We start from the raw sequence: 17,443 nt of genomic DNA, 5'->3' as shown, positions 1-17,443 counted from the left end.
TTGTGTCACGTTGTTAATAAATAAAATGGAGTAACAATTTAATTGAACTGTGGAATAAGTTAGTGAGAAGCGTGCAGTAGCAATGATGCAGAAACATAAATGCAGCTACTGGAAAGCTGTAAGTAGGTGTATGTATAAATTGTGCCACCATTTGAATCCTGATTATTATTGTGTATATATTTTGCAGTTTACCTCCTATTCCAAGAGATCAAAACTATGATTTGAGATTGAGATGTGTTTTGATCTGAAAAATATTTAAATCAGTGTGAAATTGTTAGTGTTGACCGTCTTGCAATAGTGAGTTTGTATTGCCAACATTAATGAAAATAATAAATTGACTTCTTTTTAGGTCCATTGTTAAGTCTATAGTCCTCTAAAAATTGGTGTTTTACAATTACACCAGTGCCTTTACAAAAAGTAATGAACCTTTTCAGTCTTGAGTTGTTTTTCAGTAATTATGCACAAAGAGGAATTTTATTTTGGCCTCGCTATATTTGGATAACAGCTTTTTCTTCATCTATATGAATAAATAGATTGGTTCTTAGAGATTCCACTGTTAGAAATAAATTCATCAGTAGGCCAAAAGCCTGTCTTGCTCTGTTGGGACCATTTCTGTCTTGGCTCTTTGCATCATTTCTTTGATCTTCTAATTGTTTAAAGTCTGAAATTGCATGGCTCTGTGTTCTCCACCCCAAATATCCATTGGGGCAGTCATCCTAAGCTAAGACACAGCATTTCACAAAAACCTTGTAATCCTTTTCATAGTATTATAAATAAATAATAAATCCATTTTATGTACTGTCAGATGGCTGAAAAAAAAATACTCGATAGAATTATCAGTCTTCATATTTTAGTGTGCCTTCAATTATTTGAAATTTAGTATTGATATGTTACATCAGCTTCACTGTTAATGGATTCTTGTAAAAAGAAATTGTTCGTTTTAAAGGCTTTATACTTTGATTTGCGTAGGTGGGAATTACAGATAGTGGTTTTGGTGTGGCAGTTACTTGGCTTTCAAGATGTTACATAATGTAACACATGTAGTGAAACAAAACGCCAGAATAAATATTTATGATTGTTAGTAATATAACTGCTTTGTGGTCCTCACAGTTCTTACTCTATTTTTCTTCTTGAAGCAGGAACAGCAACAACCATTGCTCCAGCACTGACTCTAGGTAAGGAACTCATTTGGATATTAATGATGTACAGGCAGAGAAAAAGTTGTTTAGTTCTTATGATGTAGAAGGCTAACATTTGTGCAAGCTTTTCGTTCACTGTTAATTGCAGTCTGCAGTGTGAAGGCAGTGAGCCAGAGTGGAGCTAAAGGGTTATTCCGTTCCTGTACAACGGTAAAAGTAGTCACAGTGAGAAGTTAAACCTGCATTTAAATCTCCTGATGAGTTCCATCCTTCAGCAGAGAAATGGAGCCTGTTAGCAAAGAATTCTTAAGACAGAATTTCTTTCTGTCATGAACTTTGAGAGAACAGATTGTTTGCTAATTCCCTCTAGTAGAAGAGTAAAGAGGTTTGAACTGGGAAGGAATATTAGGAATATATTTCTCTTGTTTCTCTGATGTATATGTAATAACTTTTTCAGCCATCATTAGAATCACAGGAATATGTAGGTGTTTTTATTGTTGTTGAAACACCAGCAACTGAGCTTGATGTAATTAGAAGTGTTTGGGTCAGGGTGGTGGTAGTGCTACAGGACAGACTGGTGTCCTAGAGCTTTGGAAGCTGTGCTAATTGGGAGAAAGTGGTATTGATGAAGTAAATGAAGTGGATGGGAGAAGAGAGGAGTAGCTAACCCAGAATGTGTGTAATCATATATGGCAGTACTGTGCATGTGAATAGTAATTCTTTTCTGTGATTGAATGAAATGTCATTGAAAACAGATACACAGCACTTACTGAGAATAGTGTTTTTCTTATGCTTGTTATTGTGATGTTCTAGAACAGAAGGCATATTCTTACTGTGAAATTGGCAGAAAGTAGAAGCTTTGTTTAACTTTGCAAGTGTTCAAAAGCAAAGTTGGAGGGAATAACATCTCAACACATTTTTTTGTTTACAAATTAAAAGGGTGCCTGTTCTCATGCTGATATGCACGTCCAATGGAGAACTTAGTCTGTATTTTGGACACTATAGTTCCATCTACCGTATTGATAATTTTTTTCAGCCACATCTGTTTGGTGGAAGTTATTTTACACTTTTAAATTACCTCTTGATATAATCTATACTCATAGATTGTTTGAAATTCTGGAGGAAGCATACTTTTGAAATGTATCTGAAGATGCTATGAAAATATCTTATTGGCTGCAAGTGATCATATGCAGTGATGCTAGTGACAGTTAAACAGACATAACTTAAAAGATAAGATTAAGTACTCATTCTCAAACAAAATATCCACAAATGATAATTTTTGGGATTTCTTTTAGGCACACCTGCCACCACATCAGCAGCTACCACAGGCTTTAGTTTAGGCTTCAACAAACCTGCAGGTTCAGCCACACCGTTTGCTTTATCTATTACTTCTACCTCAGCAAGTGGCCTGTCGCTATCTTCTGCTCTTACATCAACTCCTGCAGCAGGTAGGAAAATGTTTTTAGTTTTTACAATGCAACTTTATTCTAAAACAGTGCTATGGTCTATTTTATTCTAGTATTTACATGTTTTTGTGGTATTTCAGTAAGAAAGCTCATTGGATTTTACTAGCTCTAAATTTGAGGAGCCTAATGCAAGCAATCTTTATATTTATTTAGAGCACAATATAGCCTGTAATTTAGGCAGCCTGTAATCCAGGTCATTAGGAGGGTAGCAACAGCTGATTTGCCATGTTATATGGCTGAAAAATGTCTACCTGTTGTAGGCAGCATGAAATAGTTAGCTAAAAGTGTAAACAAGATTTTTTTTCCTGTGTAGTTCTCTTACTGTCCAACACTTTCCATCATGCTACAACTCACCTAAACTGCATCATACATGATCATAATTAAGACCAAAGTTTTTTGTTTTTTTTTATCCCAGGAGCATACATTTAAACACAGTATGCCAATGGTCCTTCTCTCATTCTGCTCTTTTCTGCCAAAGCTGAGACACTTAATTCCAGAAGACTCTAACAATGAGATGTTTGTCATTTTTTTTTTTTTTTTTTTAAATCTGACTCGTGACTCATAGAATGGTCTGAGTTGGAAGGGACCTTTAAGGTCATTTAGTTCCAACTCCCCTGCCTTAGGAAGGGACACCCCCCACTAGACCAGGTTGCTCAAAGCCCCATTCAGCCCAGCCTTGAATGCCTCCATAGAGAGAGCATTCTTTCTGGCAGCTCTCTGGGCAACCTGTTCCAGTGTCTCACCATCCTCACAGTGAAGAATTTCTTCCTAATATCTAGTCTAAATCTGCCTTCTTCCAGTTTAAAAGCACTTCCCCTCATCCTGTCTCTTACATGCCTTTATTAAAAAGTCCCTTCCAGCTTTCCTGTAGGCCCCTTCAAGTACTGGAAGGTCACTAAGGTCTCTTCAGAGCCTTCTCTTCTCCAGGCTGATCAGCCCTAGCTCTCTCAGCCTGTCCTCATAATGGAGATGCTACAGCCCTCTGATCACCTTCATGGCCTTCCCCTGGATCTGCTCCAACAGCTTCATGTCATTGTGTTGGAGGCTCCAGTGCAGGACACAGTACTCCTGATGGAGTCTCAGGAGAGCAGAGTAGAGGGGCAGAATTGCCTTTTTCAACCTGCTGGTCACACTTCTCTTGCTGCAACCCAGGATACAGTTGGCCTTCTGGGCTGTGAGCACACACTGCTGACTCATGTTGAATCTCTCATCAGTCGACACCCCCAAATCCTCCTGAGGGCTGCTCTCAAGCCATTTTCCACTCAACCTGTATCTGTGCTTGGGATTGCCCTGACCCAGATTCAGCACCTTGCACTTGAAGTGAAGTGTTTTTAATGTTTAGCACAAACATTTTGGCAAACGGTCAGTAGTAGTTGTTAGATCCATTATGCTGTAAAATCAGCGTAAAGTTCTAGATTATCTAGCATTCTGGGTAGCTCTCAGAATTTTGTTACAGTTCAGATAAACTAATGAAGCATACAATATTGTGAAACAAAGTCACATACAATTTGAAAGTCTCTAATAGGTTTGTTCAGGAAGTCTCAGAGAAAAAAGCAATAGATGAGTTTGTTGTTGAGTTACAAGGATTATTTCTTTATTTCAGACTTTCTGTAGATGAATTTGAATGCAGTGTCTACATGAAGCTTATTTTTTGTTGTTGTTATTTTTCCTCTGCAGGTACTACTGGCTTTACCTTAAATTTAGGTGGAACAACTGCACCAACTACAACTGCCTCCACAGGCCTGTCCTTGGGAGGGACCTTAGCAGGTTTAGGAGGTTCACTCTTCCAGAATACAAGCACAGCAGCAACAGGTGAAAGTTGATTTTATTTTTTTCCTTTTCCTGCCTCAAAATTTTGAGATTGTGTAATTGTATTAAATTATGATCAAAGATTCACTTTATATAAATCTTAATGCCACAAGAGTCATTTTTAAGCATCACTGTTTGAAACTGTTGCTATTCATAGAAAATAATTGGAAGTCATTAGCTTCTTCCTAATGTTTAAGTTTGTTTATTCTTTTTTTAATACAAGAAAAAATTTTGTAATAATTGACTCAAGGAAGCTGGCTGTAAATAAAAGGACAGTGTTGTCTTAATATCTCATTCAACTATGGAGAAGTTGGTTGCTCCTTACATTGGTGACTTTCAGTCTGAATAAAACCTTTAACTTAGTATTGTCCCTTCAGTTATTTACTGACTTCCTGCCTTTGAGTTCTAGAAGAAAAATTAGTATCTTGTAGTATTGGGAACGTGCTGGTCTTAAACAGAATGAAACAGGGAGGTGTTGACAATCCTGATGATGTTACCTATCTATTTCACAGATATTGTGAGGAAGTTACATTTTTAATAGTTTTTAACTATGTGTAGTTGTATGAAACTTGATAAAACCTGTTTTTCTTTATGCTTTTTAATCCAAATGCAGTAAATGGACTCTGAAATGGCAAGCAAGGTAGCCTGAGTTTTAGTTTAAAGTAAACTAATAGCATTTTAAATGTTTGCGTTTCTTAACAGGACTTGGGCAGAATGCTTTGAGCTTGACTCTGGGGACAACTGCAGCTCCTTCAAGTACTGCTAATGAAGGTCTTGGTGGCATTGATTTTAGTAGTTCTTCAGATAAAAAGAGTAAGTTTGTTTTTAAAATGTTTAAAACTGATAATGTATGCAGTAGTTTGTTGACAAATTATCTGAGTGCACCAGTCTCTGAGTACAGCAGAGACACGATTTCACTGTTAGGAATGCGGCCTTCCTGGAATAAAAGACTCGTAGAGCCATTCATTGAAAAGTCATGGCAGATTTCCTAACAGTTGCATCAGCTGGCCACCAGATGGGGGAACGGTGCAATGTTTAAGAAATGCATTGTAAATACAAAAAGTGCTCACTGGAAGACAGTTTTCTCCAGCAGTAGCAGTTCTTAAACCTGTAGAGTGGAGATGGCTTATTTTTTTTTCTCCCTCTCCTCCTCTTCAAAACCTACAGAATAAAAATGTCCTGTTCTTCACCTGTTATTCTTCAACACTGTATTTCTAGTGCTGGGGATCTGTTACCTTCCATTAGGTTGTTGACACTAGTTATTAAACCTAAGTCTGTGGTAGCTCCAAAGTACTTAAATAAGGGAATATTGAGTATTGACAGGTGCTTGTTGACTTACTTGCCTTGATTTTATACATCTAATCAAAACTATTAATTTAATATCTTTATTTCATTAAAGAGCCAAATGTAAAACTTCTGAAATCAGGTATTTTGAAAACTAATAGAAGCTTCATGAAACCATCTTTATGAAGGACTGTGAGTTGTGGAAACGCAGATCCTTGTGCTTGCTTATTAGCTGTCTGAACTGGAGTGCTCAGCAGGATGCTGATTTTATCTTTTTTTACTTTAGTACTGAAAGTGATGAAAAAGCTCCAATTCTTAGGTTCTCATGGGGTTTCCATTACTGTGATATTAGATTGCACAACTCTTCCATAACGTACAAGTATCTTAAAATATGACCTAGAGAACCACAGACTTCTTCAGCATTGTTTTGCTCAGTTCTTTGGGTGTAATCCCCAAGGAGCTGATTACCCAACTTCCTTTTGTGTACTGAATCTTGGTTGGTGGGTGTGGGTGTGTGTGGCTGTTGCTGTCAGGATGATGAGCGAAGAGATTTCTAAGCTAAGCAGTAGAAAATGCTGAAGGGGACTGATTGAGTTTGCACTTATAAAAATTCAGAATTTAATTCAGAAGTTCTTGTAACAGGTAGTATTGACCTAAGCAGCCTTGACAAATGTTCCTATTTCTGCAGTACTGCTTACTTCTTGATGGTACAATGGCTTGTAGGGCTACATAAGAAACTGCATAAGTAGGGTTTGAGAGTGTTGGTTTTATGGATTTAACCTTTTTTCTTTCCTGAAGAAAAGGAAGGAAGAGATGTGGCTACTAAAAAGAAGTGCTTGTGAGATTACTGCCCATGGAGTTCGAGGGCACATGGGTACCTTTATGCTTTCTTTTGGAATTTGCTACAGTATGTTTTTCTCCTCGAGACTGAGGAGTGGCTGCCTAGTATTTCTTTACAGATGGCTACTGGCAGCTGTTCTTGTACATCAGTTTTCCTTGTATGTGATCAAAAAAAGAGCATATGGTCAGATAAGTAGTTAGGTATGATTTCAAATCTGTCCTTCACTTTGTAGGTACTGCTCAAAGTTCAGCTAGAAAAATTAGTGACTGAAAACGCAGATTAAACTTGCTTTACTACTTAGGCTATCAGCTGAGAATGGAGTCTGAATTCTGGTATTTGCTTGGGTCTTTTTTTTCTTCCCCGTTTCGTGCAGCTTCTCTTTGATTGTTGGTTTTGTTTCGGTTGAGTAGTGGAGGAGGAATGGGGCATTGGTTGATCCTTGTTTGTTCATTTTGCAGAAGGTGTAGGGAAGAGGTATGAGACTCTGGGTTCTGGTACTGGATGACAGAGTGCAGATCTAAGCAATTACTTCTTTTCAAACAAGCGGCTTCTCCTGGCAGGAGCACTGGCTTGTGCAGCCTAAGTTTTGGTATTCACGTGACCTTCATGGCTACCTTCTAGCTTGATGATGCTGTGAGGATTTGAATGGCAACCAGTTGAAGAAGTGCCCTGGTTCTTAGTCCGAGCAACCTTACTAGCAAACTGCTCTGATATGAGATGCAACTTCTGCCCGGGGTTGTGACTAGAAGTACTCATGGCTTGCCTGTTCATGTGATACTGCTTTCAGCTCCTTTCTTTGTAGCTCAAGAGAAGTATTTGGCATCTTGGTTAATTTTCTCGTCTACATGCGCAGATGTGTAGTTTGGAGTCTGTAAATGGTAGATAAGCAGTAACACCTTTGGTTCTGTAAAATCTCATTTATTCCTGAGCAGTGTGCAATAGTAGAACTCTTAAGAAAATCCAGCAAGCTTAAGCATGGATGGATTTCTTATGTAATTGCAATAGCTCATGCATTTGGAGGGACTTGTATAGTGACACAAGATGTTTTACGTTAATTTTTGTGCTGAGAGATTAACACCTGAATGAGTGAATCATTGTTCTTGAAAAGAGACTTATGTCTGAAGGAGAATAAATTAAAACCTTCTTCCTTATATACTGTATCTTATCAAGGGAAATCAATCAGATTGGACTAATCATTTCTTAATGGAAAATCTTATTAAAATTTTTGTCAATTCTTTTAAGTTTTTTATTATCTGCCATTTTTATTTTCTAGGTGACAAAGCGGGAACAAGACCAGAGTAAGTGTTCAGATTCTTTGCATTTGGTATCTTAAGCTTAGCTGTTTTCTGATATGCTGCCTCTTCTACTACTTTAATCTTTGAAAAGGCTTAAATGTAAATAACCAGTTCTTGCAGCATGGGTCACTTAATAATGGTGGTTCATCCTTCTAAAACATTGCATTTGAGCAAATTGCAATACCTACGGCTTGTCTGCTTTCTATTATAAACTGGTCACGTAGCCTGAAAAATGGTTTCTGTAAATCTGGAATACTGTGTCCAAGTGTGGAGCCCCCAGTACAAAAAAGACAGGGAGCTGCTGGAGAGGGTCCAGAGGAGAGCCATGAAGATGATCAGGGACTGGAGCACCTCCCCTATGAAGACAGGCTGAGGGAGCTGGGCTTGTTCAGCCTGGAGAAAAGAAGGCTGTGGGGTGACCTCATTGCAGCCTTTCAGTACCTAAAGGGAGCCTACAGACAGGAGGGGAATCAACTCTTTGAAAGGGTAGATAACAGCAAGACAAGGGGAGATGGTTTTAAGTTGAGGGAGGGAAGATTGAGGTTGGATGTCAGGGGGAAGTTCTTTCCAGAAAGAGTGGTGAGGTACTAGAACAGGCTGCCCAGAGAGGTTGTGGGTGCCCCATCTCTGGAGGTGTTCAAGGCCAGATTGGATGGGGCCCTGGGCAGCCTGTTCCAGCTAGTATTAAATGTGGAGGTTGGTGGCCCTGCATGTGTCAGGAGGGTTGGAGGTTCATGATCCTTGAGGTCCCTTCCAACCCTGGCCATTCTGTGATTCTGTGCTACTCACATAGTCTCTGGCCATGAATTAATTCAAATCCTTCCTAGATGGATGCAGCACGCAGGCAAAGGTGCAAAGTTGAGTGACTAGTCACTTGAAAGTTTTCATGGTACTTAATAATCATGTAAAAATGCTTGGCAGTATTGAAGCACCATCTAAACATGCACTGTTTCTTGTAGAGACAGCAAAGCGCTAAAGGATGAAAATCTACCTCCAGTGATCTGTCAAGATGTAGAAAATCTACAGTAAGTAGTGTGTTTTTTTATTTATGGCAGTGGTGTTGCTAAGTACTGTGTTCTGTTAACACTCTGTAACAACAGCGTAGAAAGCAGTAGAGAAAAAAACCAGGGACTGTGCAGGATGACTTATTAGCCTGAGGCTGACAGGAGATGAATGATGGGAGCAGAGTAGGTGAATAATTCTAGTAGCTGATGTCCCAGGCTATCTTTTGCCACTTCAGTTTTCAGTCCTGTTTCCACAAACAGGCACGTCCAAGAAATACACTTCTAGAAGCTGAGCCAGCTCCCTGGGAGCATTAAGCTTCTTGTGTATGTGTAGTAAGTTATCAAATTCTGTTTGTGTGTACACTATGGATCTTGCATAGAGTGAAGAGAACTACAAGCTAGCCTTTATTCAGGCAGGAAAGAGGCAAGTTATACAGCCTCTGACTAGACTGTGTTTTAGAGTATTTGTGAGTTCAACGTAGTAATTACTTTATGTAGGTTTTATGTATATATAAACCTGTAGCTTAGCTGTCAGGGTGCTGTGTAAAATTACTACAAATATTATTAAAGTCTTGTTTTTTGCTGATTTACAGTATTAGCATATTAAGAGTTAATGCTACTTTGCATTTTACTATTCAGTACTTGGTTTTTGGGAAACTGAATTTCATTATATTTGAATAATGCAAATAAAGTAAATGCTTGGGTACTTTAGGTTGAATACATTATTTTCTTTCCTACCACCCCCTTTTTTTTTTTTTTTTCCCCTTTCTCTAGGAAATTTGTGAAAGAACAAAAGCAAGTTCAGGAAGAAATCAGTAGAATGTCATCTAAAGCAATGCTTAAAGTACAGGAAGATATTAAAGCTCTGAAACAGCTTCTGTCTGTAGTTGCCAGTGGATTACAAAGAAACACTCTTAATATTGACAAGCTGAAAATGGAAACTGCACAGGTATCACATTCTTTTTAAGTAGAGCTTAAATGTTTGCTGTAGGATATATACCCTTCTTTATCAGTCAAGTTAAGGTGTCAGAACTCCAAACTGAAGCTGAAATCTGTGATGCCAGTATTTTCAGCTAAGTGTAGCAGCAAGGAGAGCTTTATTCAGGAAAGCACTCCACTTCTGTAGGCAACAGAAGGGAATATGCACCCACTCTAGTTTGATTTCAGTTGCATATGCAGCTGCTAGTGAAGGGTTGTTTTTGCAGTCACATGCTGAACTCTGGGAGCAGTGGAAATGCAAGTATGTTTTCTCATCACTTAAAAAAATAAATTAAAAATATTAGGGACTAAAGTTTCTAGTTATGTCCAGTATTTATTTAATGAAGAGGTCAATTCTATCCACCAGTCTTTAAATTAACTGTCTAACTAGCATGAGCTCAAGTTTTGATTCACGTGCTTCTGAAGTTAAACTCTGTGTCGTTCTTTCTTTCATCTGGCTTGTCCTGACTGCTTGCTTTGTTTATAAGTGTATTTTATTCTAAAATGAAAATATGCTCTTAAATTTTGAAAGGAAATACTCTGTAGTTGTGGTTTGGTAATTATTTGCTGTGAAAGCAAAAAACTTGTTAGTAATACTCTCTTTATTTCCTTATGATTAATAATAGAACCAGGCACTGAGAAATGATTAATGATAGTATTATTAGAAAGTATTAAAGAGAATGTCTAGTCAAATCATCGTGCTTAAAAAGATCTTTTCCATAGGAAAAGAAGCATTATCACACTACTAAGCCTTTTTTAAAGGCAAAATAACCCTTTTTGTTATTTCTTTTAAGCATGTTACTTTCTTGCATTTGACTGTTGTTTTTTTTTTTTCCCCCTTAGTCTTTACTTCAGGTAGCCTGTTAATTTATTACAACAGAATGCAAACCTTACCTGTGACAGTCTCTGCCCATAGCAGGAGGGTTGGACTAGATGATATTTAAAGAACTAGATGATCAGCAAGCTTGCAGGTGCACTGCTGCCTGTTTCTTGTCTAAACATATTTTGATATTTGCAGTTCTTCAACCTCGTCAATCTGTTCTCTGAAGAATTTCTGGTCAGATTCTATTGTAGTTTTAACTTAAAAAATGTTTTCTTCCCATACTTGTGGATTTGCTGCAGAATTGTAGCTATTTTCTTTTTGAACACTTAACTCAGAACCTTGCATTTTATTAATTTTCCTCATTTATTTAGGAGCTAAAGAATGCAGAAATAGCATTAAGAACACAGAAAACTCCTCCTGGTCTCCAGCATGAAAACACAGCCCCGGCAGAGTGAGTTACTGTTGCTTATAAAAAAGGAAAAAAAAAAAAAAAAAAAAAGCAATAATATAACTTCCTAAGTTGACATGTGTATTTTTTTTTCTTGTAATGTCTGTACTGAATACTTCACAGTATCAGTGCTTATTTGATCTCAGACGTGAGAAATGCAGTCCTTGCTCTTTTTCTACTAGTAGAAGAACATCAAGAATGTCATTAAAACATACCTGCTGCAAGTAATGAAATGAATATAGGCAGCTAATGTGGTGGTGTGTTCTTTGTTTTCAAATGGTGGCAAATCAATGAAATCATATGATTAAACTTCACTGTTTTACTCACCTAGCTACTTCAGAATCTTGGTAGAGCAGTTTGAAGTACAACTGCGGCAGTATAGGCAACAAATAGAAGAACTGGAAAATCATCTTGCTACTCAAGCAAATAATTCACATATAACACCACAAGGTAAATGTTTCTATTTAAATGTTTCATACACAAAAAATAATATTATACTTATAGTAGGATTAATAATGAAAAACTAAAATTAACAGTAATTAATCTCCTCCTTTAACTAACAGAAACAAATGTGCAGGTAAATTCTGTGGTTTGGAATGTAACCTTAAATTTGTAAAGTCTTAAGCTTTGTAAAATGAATTTGTTTCCGGAGGTGCAGTTTGTGTCATTTGGAAACTTTGGAATGTGCCAAACAAATCACATCTGTCCATCTGAAAATTAGGAAGTAAAGAAATGTTATATTCTTACACTCATGTTCTGTCTGACTTTTGCTCTTTCATGAGAGTGGTTTCTGAATCTTTCCTATGTTTAGCTAGGGCTCTTGCATGGGAGCTGTGAATGGAAGTTCAGGGCTCTTCATGGGATTAGGGCACATCTGAGACATTTTGAGAATACTTAAGAGCAGTTCTATGGTCCCTTTCTGGCAGTGTCTATGCATTTGCCATCTTGTTTTCCTTGTTTACATTCCTAATGAACTCATAAGCATCAGAGGAATCACCCTGCTCTTCAGTCTTTTCTAACTTGGCCCAAGTTTGCCTGGTTGTTTGGTTTGGTTTTTTTTTTTTTGTCTGTTTGTTCTGCTTCCAGACCACTCATTTCATTTGTTGTGTAGTGTTCTTAGAGGTTAATGTTATAGTTCCATTCAGTAAGCATAGAAGTGGGAGCATTAACATCTGTGATACCCATCTCTGACCCATCTAGCTAGGCTGGGTCCTAGCACCTCATGGTCTGGCACCTCATGTCTTGTAGTGCTCTGTCTGAATAGACAAACAGTACTGTCTGCTCTGACCAGTTGCAATCAAAATGAGAACTTTTCTTAGTCAGAGCCAGCTTGCTACAGATGTTGAAGAAGACTTAGTCTTTTTGCTGCTGTGTCCCTTTATCCAGATCTCTGATATCCCAAGACAGTGTTCCACAGGTTTTTCAGCAATGTACTGCTGCAGTGTAAACTTCTTTGCTTGCATGGGCGAGGACTGATCTGCTGTACCAGTCTGCTGTCAGCAAATCTAGTCAGCTGTGTATTCTATGGGTAGACAGTTGACCTATCAGCATACAAGAAAACTCAGAAATTATGACCCAGAATGTCTTGAATTTTGAAGTGTTCTTGAGTTCAGTATCAGTAAATTGGCTACATCTTTCCAAAGGGTCTGAAAGCAGTATTCCTAGATTCCACTGGCTCCACATATCTACAGAATGACATACAAAAGCTCCCCAGTTTCTATTCTTCAAAAAGATTTGTAAGTTATAATTGAGAAGTTCCCCTGTGGAGTTGCAGACACTTTTGGTACTCAAATAATCTCATCTTCTGGAACTTTATGGCTATTCTTTGGATTTCAGTGGCTTATGGCCTCCTTCTAGAAATATGAAGCAATTTAATTTCAATGGAAGATCCTTACATCACCTTTCCCTTTGTCATTTTGGTACATGCAGTTCTTCTTTTAGAAAAACTAAGCTTTTTTTGTCAGCACCTATTTTACACAAACCTTTTGAGATTTCATCTTTAATTCTAAAGTTTTCAGTGTATCTAAACTAATATAAAACAATTTCATATCTGTGTGGAAAGTAGGGCATTGTAAATCTAGGAATTTATGTAGGCAACAAAGCCCTACTGGTGTAATTCACTCAGTTTATGATATTTGTGAGTAGAAGGAGAGTTTCCGTGATTGTTGTGTTTTTTAAATGTATGTAAGGCCTCTATTCTCTCATCTCTTTGCAAAATCAACAGAGCACTCTACTGGATGTACTCAGAGTAGAAAATATGCAATTGCAAAGAAGTCTGATTTAACTCTCTGGTTTTCTTGGTTTTGTTTTTTGTGGGATGTTTTTATTTATACTCTTTCCACAAAATTAAGTTTGGAGCCTGAGAAATGATGCTTCAGAAACTAGTTCTATATGTGGGAAGGCAGGTCTTACATCACAAATTCTGGGTTTCTCATAGACATGAATTTATTTTCATACAATCTCTGTGCTTTGTTCAGTGTGGATTCAGAGTGGGCTTCTTTCTATAGTATAAACACTAAACCTTTCCTCTTGGAAATAAGGTTGTCATTTACCAATATTCTGTGTGCCTTTTACAGATTTGTCTATGGCTATGCAGAAAATCTATCAAACATTTGTAGCTTTAGCAGCACAACTTCAGTCCATACATGAAAACGTAAAGGTATGTTACATTCTTATCTGTTTAGTGAAAGAAATGAAGAGTCACTGTTAATGACTGATACTATATCTTCAAGTATGCTTTTTTCTGTTAAATTGTTTTAAAAAAAAAAGAAAAGAAACAACAGTTGTCTGATATGCTTGGATTAAAATGGTAACTTTCATTCAGGTAAAGTTTAATTTGAAACATCTGTCTATAGTGATGGTGGCAACTGAGCTGTCACTTAAGATACAAAATGTTTTTAATGTTTCTTTTGTTAATCAGTTCTTGATTTATTTTTTTTTTGCTCATGTGGATACGTTGTGCTCACTAGTGACATCTTGATGTCAAGCAGGACAATCTACATATGCTCTTACTCAAATAAGTAGCAGGAAAAAGAAGATACTTGTGATTATTATTTTTTTTTTTTTACATGAAGGATGTTGGTGATAAGTGTGTTCTGGCTTTGTTTTTTTATAACCTGGTTTTCATGGAAAGTGACATTTTTATATATATTTAAAAAATGACTACTGCTGAAAGAATGCTAATGCAGTAGGCCACTAGAGGAGCCTAGTTAGGCTTGAGTTTTCCACCATAGGCTCCAGTTTGGGTTTCTCATTACAGTTCTGGACAAACTAACAAAATGTCATTGTCTTACAATCTCTAAGTATCAGAATTCTTCATGGTAACAAAAAAAGCAAGCTCCAATGCATTAAAATAGCAAAGTAAAGTGTTTGGTTTTGCAAAATAGGTTAAAAAAAAAAAAAAACTCTTTCCCCAAAGTTTATTCTGCACAGTATTGCTAGTTCTGTAAACACTTCCAGACATTGACTTCAAGGAAAAGTTAAAGAATGCTGAAGCTCTTGTAGGAATTATATTCTTTGTATCTTGTTGCTTTGGTCAGCATGGATATTTACTGGATTACAGCTACTTTCCATCAGCTATTTGTGCTCTAGTCAACTCATTTTCTTACCAGGTACAGAATAGATCAGCTTCTCTTATAATTTCAGCATAATTAAACAAAAAGGATTCCAAAAATATTTTGTGTTTATTGCTCCTAAGATCTGAGTGTGCCCAAAGTTGCAATGTGATCTGTGTGGTGATGCATCTCTTCTTTGATATGAAGAGCTGCATTAGTATCCAGATGTTAGCAGTGATAGCTTCAAGTAATTGGTTGGCCTGATTCAGTATGAAAGAGGTTATTTTTTTTATTATTGCCTGAAAATAATGTATTGTTTGAAGAATTTTTCTTGTTGGGAGTCTCAGTCTCATGAGTGTGGTGGCTGATATTTTGGAAAACAAAATTACAACTAAAGCTTCAAAAATGAAGGAAATGAACATTCTGCAGAGGGACATTCAAGCGGTCTGATTTGGTTTATCAATTGATAGGAGACATTAGGAGAGTAGAGCAGTTTTGAAAGTGCTGTCTCCATCATTTGATGGTTCTGATATGACTCATGAAGGCAGAGCTATCACCACAGCTCATTCCTTTGTCTGAAGAAGGCTTTTTGGCTTGCATATATACTTTACCTCAAAGGTCTGAAGTTGTAGTAAAATATGGCCTGAAACTTCTTTTGTGCAGGGTTAGCTGATAAATGTATTTACATAATGGATGCATTTTTATAGCCAGATTCAGTGAAAAGTAAAATTAGCTTGAGCACAATAAGGTGGAGAGCTTATTTTAATCATTTTGCCTTAGGGCCTGCTCTGGATTATCTAATGGCATTTCTGAGCTCTGGCATTGTATTACATCTCATCAGAGTTCCACAAGCATCTTTTCTCACCAGAGATAATACTCCTGTTCTGATGAGAGAAATCTTTATTTCTGATAGGTGCTATTCTGATAGATTCAGGCTTAAAACCCAGAGTAAGAAGTGTTTCTGAGAAAAGGAGCACATTTAACCTTTATAAAACAAGCATATGCTTAGCCAGAAACTTGGGAAATAGTATGTCTTCCATAAAATTCAGTTCAGTCTACTGGGTTTTATTTTGTTTTTAGGAAACCTACTTTCAGGATAAATGAAATTTACAGAATATCCTGAAAGTTTGTTAAATGAAGTAATTGAGTCCTATTATGTTACCTAAGATATCCATATCTCCCTCATCTGTGACTGAGGTAGAAGTGCTTCATAAGACCAGAAGACGAAGTGAGGTATTGAGACAGAAGGTGGGGTCTTGAGAGCGAGGGAAAAGGGGAACAAATTTGGTAGTCTAAAGCAAAAGAAAGAGTTAGTGCAAATGCAGTATGTTACCTAGCTAACAGAATGTATCAAATCCAAGACTGACTCTTAAAATGATACATTCTTTGAGCTTGTACTGAGAAGTGCAAGCAAGGAAAGACAAAATAGAGGTAAAATAGAGCAAAAGATATTTTTATGTGATAAGGGTAGCACAGAAGGAAACGTTATGATGAATAATGCTGCTGTATTTTGTCTCTTTGGTCAGCTAATATACTGACAAAAATCAAACTGTATTGATTTACACCTACTTTAAAAGACTTTGATAACATCCTCTACTACATTTAACTGCTTTGCAGCATATAAGCAAAGAAAAACTTGTGGCTGTGGAGTTTCTAACTTGACTAGATCCTTTCAGGTCTTTTTAAGGCATTTAAGGAAATGATATTTGTAACTTGGTTTCTTTCTTTTTTTCTTAGTAAGTTACGCATTTATGTCAAATATACTGAACTAAAATGGCTTCCCCCACCCCTTCAGATGCTCAAAGACCAATACCTTGGCTACAGGAAAACCTTTCTGGGAGATGCCATGGATGTGTTTGAGGCAAGACGAACAGAAGCCAAGAAGTGGCAGAGCGCGCCACGCGTTACCACTGGACCGACCCCTTTCAGCAACATACCAAATGCAGCAGCCGTTGCCATGGCTGCAACACTTACTCAGCAGCAACAGCCTGCTACAGGTCTGAGTGCATTCAAGTTATAGATTATTAGTGTTACAACAGTAGTCAATTTGTGTAACATTTTCTATGCAGTCTTCCTTTGTGTTAGACTAAAACTCTAAACGTTGTGATGAGTAAAGTTACTGATGCATAGCCAATAGAAAAAGCAGGGTAGACTTAGCAATAATTATACAACAGATACTTAAACTTGTGGATTTATTTGTATTAGTGATATTTACTGTATTGTTCTAATTTACCCCCTTGGAATGTGAGTCTTTACTCTTTGGTAACATCTCTGAATGCATTTAGCATAGCCTCTTTCCAGAATTGTGTGGTTATAGTAAATTATTTAAGAATCAGTAAGGAGAGAATATCTAAAGACACATCAGCCTTTTTGTGTGTAAAATGAATAATGCATTTTTATATAGCACTTTGGAACTGTAAAATGAAAAATGCTGTAGAAGAGGAAGGATAGTTGAACAAAAATCTGTAGGGATAGGAGTGTGGGTGTCTGACTTATTATTTTATAGCCAACCCCTTTATCAGAGTGATGCTGGGGTAGTTTTTGCTGGCTGTTCTTCTGTTGTGAATATTAGAGAAAGTAAAGTGGATTGGTGATTCTGTGTAATGCATGTATATGTAAGGGGAAACTAAAGCAGAAGAAATACCTGATCCACTGCCAATAAAAAAAATTAATATGTATAGCAAAAGAAGTAACTTTTGGCACCTTAATTGATATCGGTATCCTAACCAATGCTTCTCAGAGAGGGATTTTGAATACAGAGAAGCTAATTGGTGTATAATTATTTGGCAGAAATAATAGCCT

At 37.1% G+C, this 17,443-nt stretch overlaps 1 protein-coding gene across 3 annotated transcripts in view; it reads left to right on the top strand.

Annotated features, from left to right (window-relative positions):
• Nucleotides 1-17,443, top strand: part of NUP58 (nucleoporin 58) — a 35,968-nt gene that overhangs the window by 3,635 nt on the left and 14,890 nt on the right. For 2 of the 3 annotated variants that reach the window (XM_085216150.1, XM_085216148.1), the window contains exons 3-13: nt 1,137-1,175; nt 2,435-2,587; nt 4,283-4,417; nt 5,117-5,227; nt 7,813-7,837; nt 8,794-8,859; nt 9,613-9,787; nt 11,011-11,090; nt 11,419-11,537; nt 13,664-13,746; nt 16,437-16,638. In XM_085216150.1, coding sequence (XP_085072276.1) covers nt 1,137-1,175; nt 2,435-2,587; nt 4,283-4,417; nt 5,117-5,227; nt 7,813-7,837; nt 8,794-8,859; nt 9,613-9,787; nt 11,011-11,090; nt 11,419-11,537; nt 13,664-13,746; nt 16,437-16,638 — 1,188 coding nt within the window. The remainder of the gene's footprint in view (nt 1-1,136; nt 1,176-2,434; nt 2,588-4,282; nt 4,418-5,116; nt 5,228-7,812; nt 7,838-8,793; nt 8,860-9,612; nt 9,788-11,010; nt 11,091-11,418; nt 11,538-13,663; nt 13,747-16,436; nt 16,639-17,443) is intronic. The other variant, XM_085216149.1, reaches the window with a different exon arrangement.

Source organism: Meleagris gallopavo, chromosome 1 (assembly GCF_905368555.1).
Source record: "Meleagris gallopavo chromosome 1, MGAL_WU_HG_1.1, whole genome shotgun sequence".
Lineage (NCBI taxonomy): Eukaryota > Metazoa > Chordata > Aves > Galliformes > Phasianidae > Meleagris > Meleagris gallopavo.
Note: the sequence above shows the minus strand (reverse complement) of the source record. Positions and strands in the feature narration are given on the sequence as shown.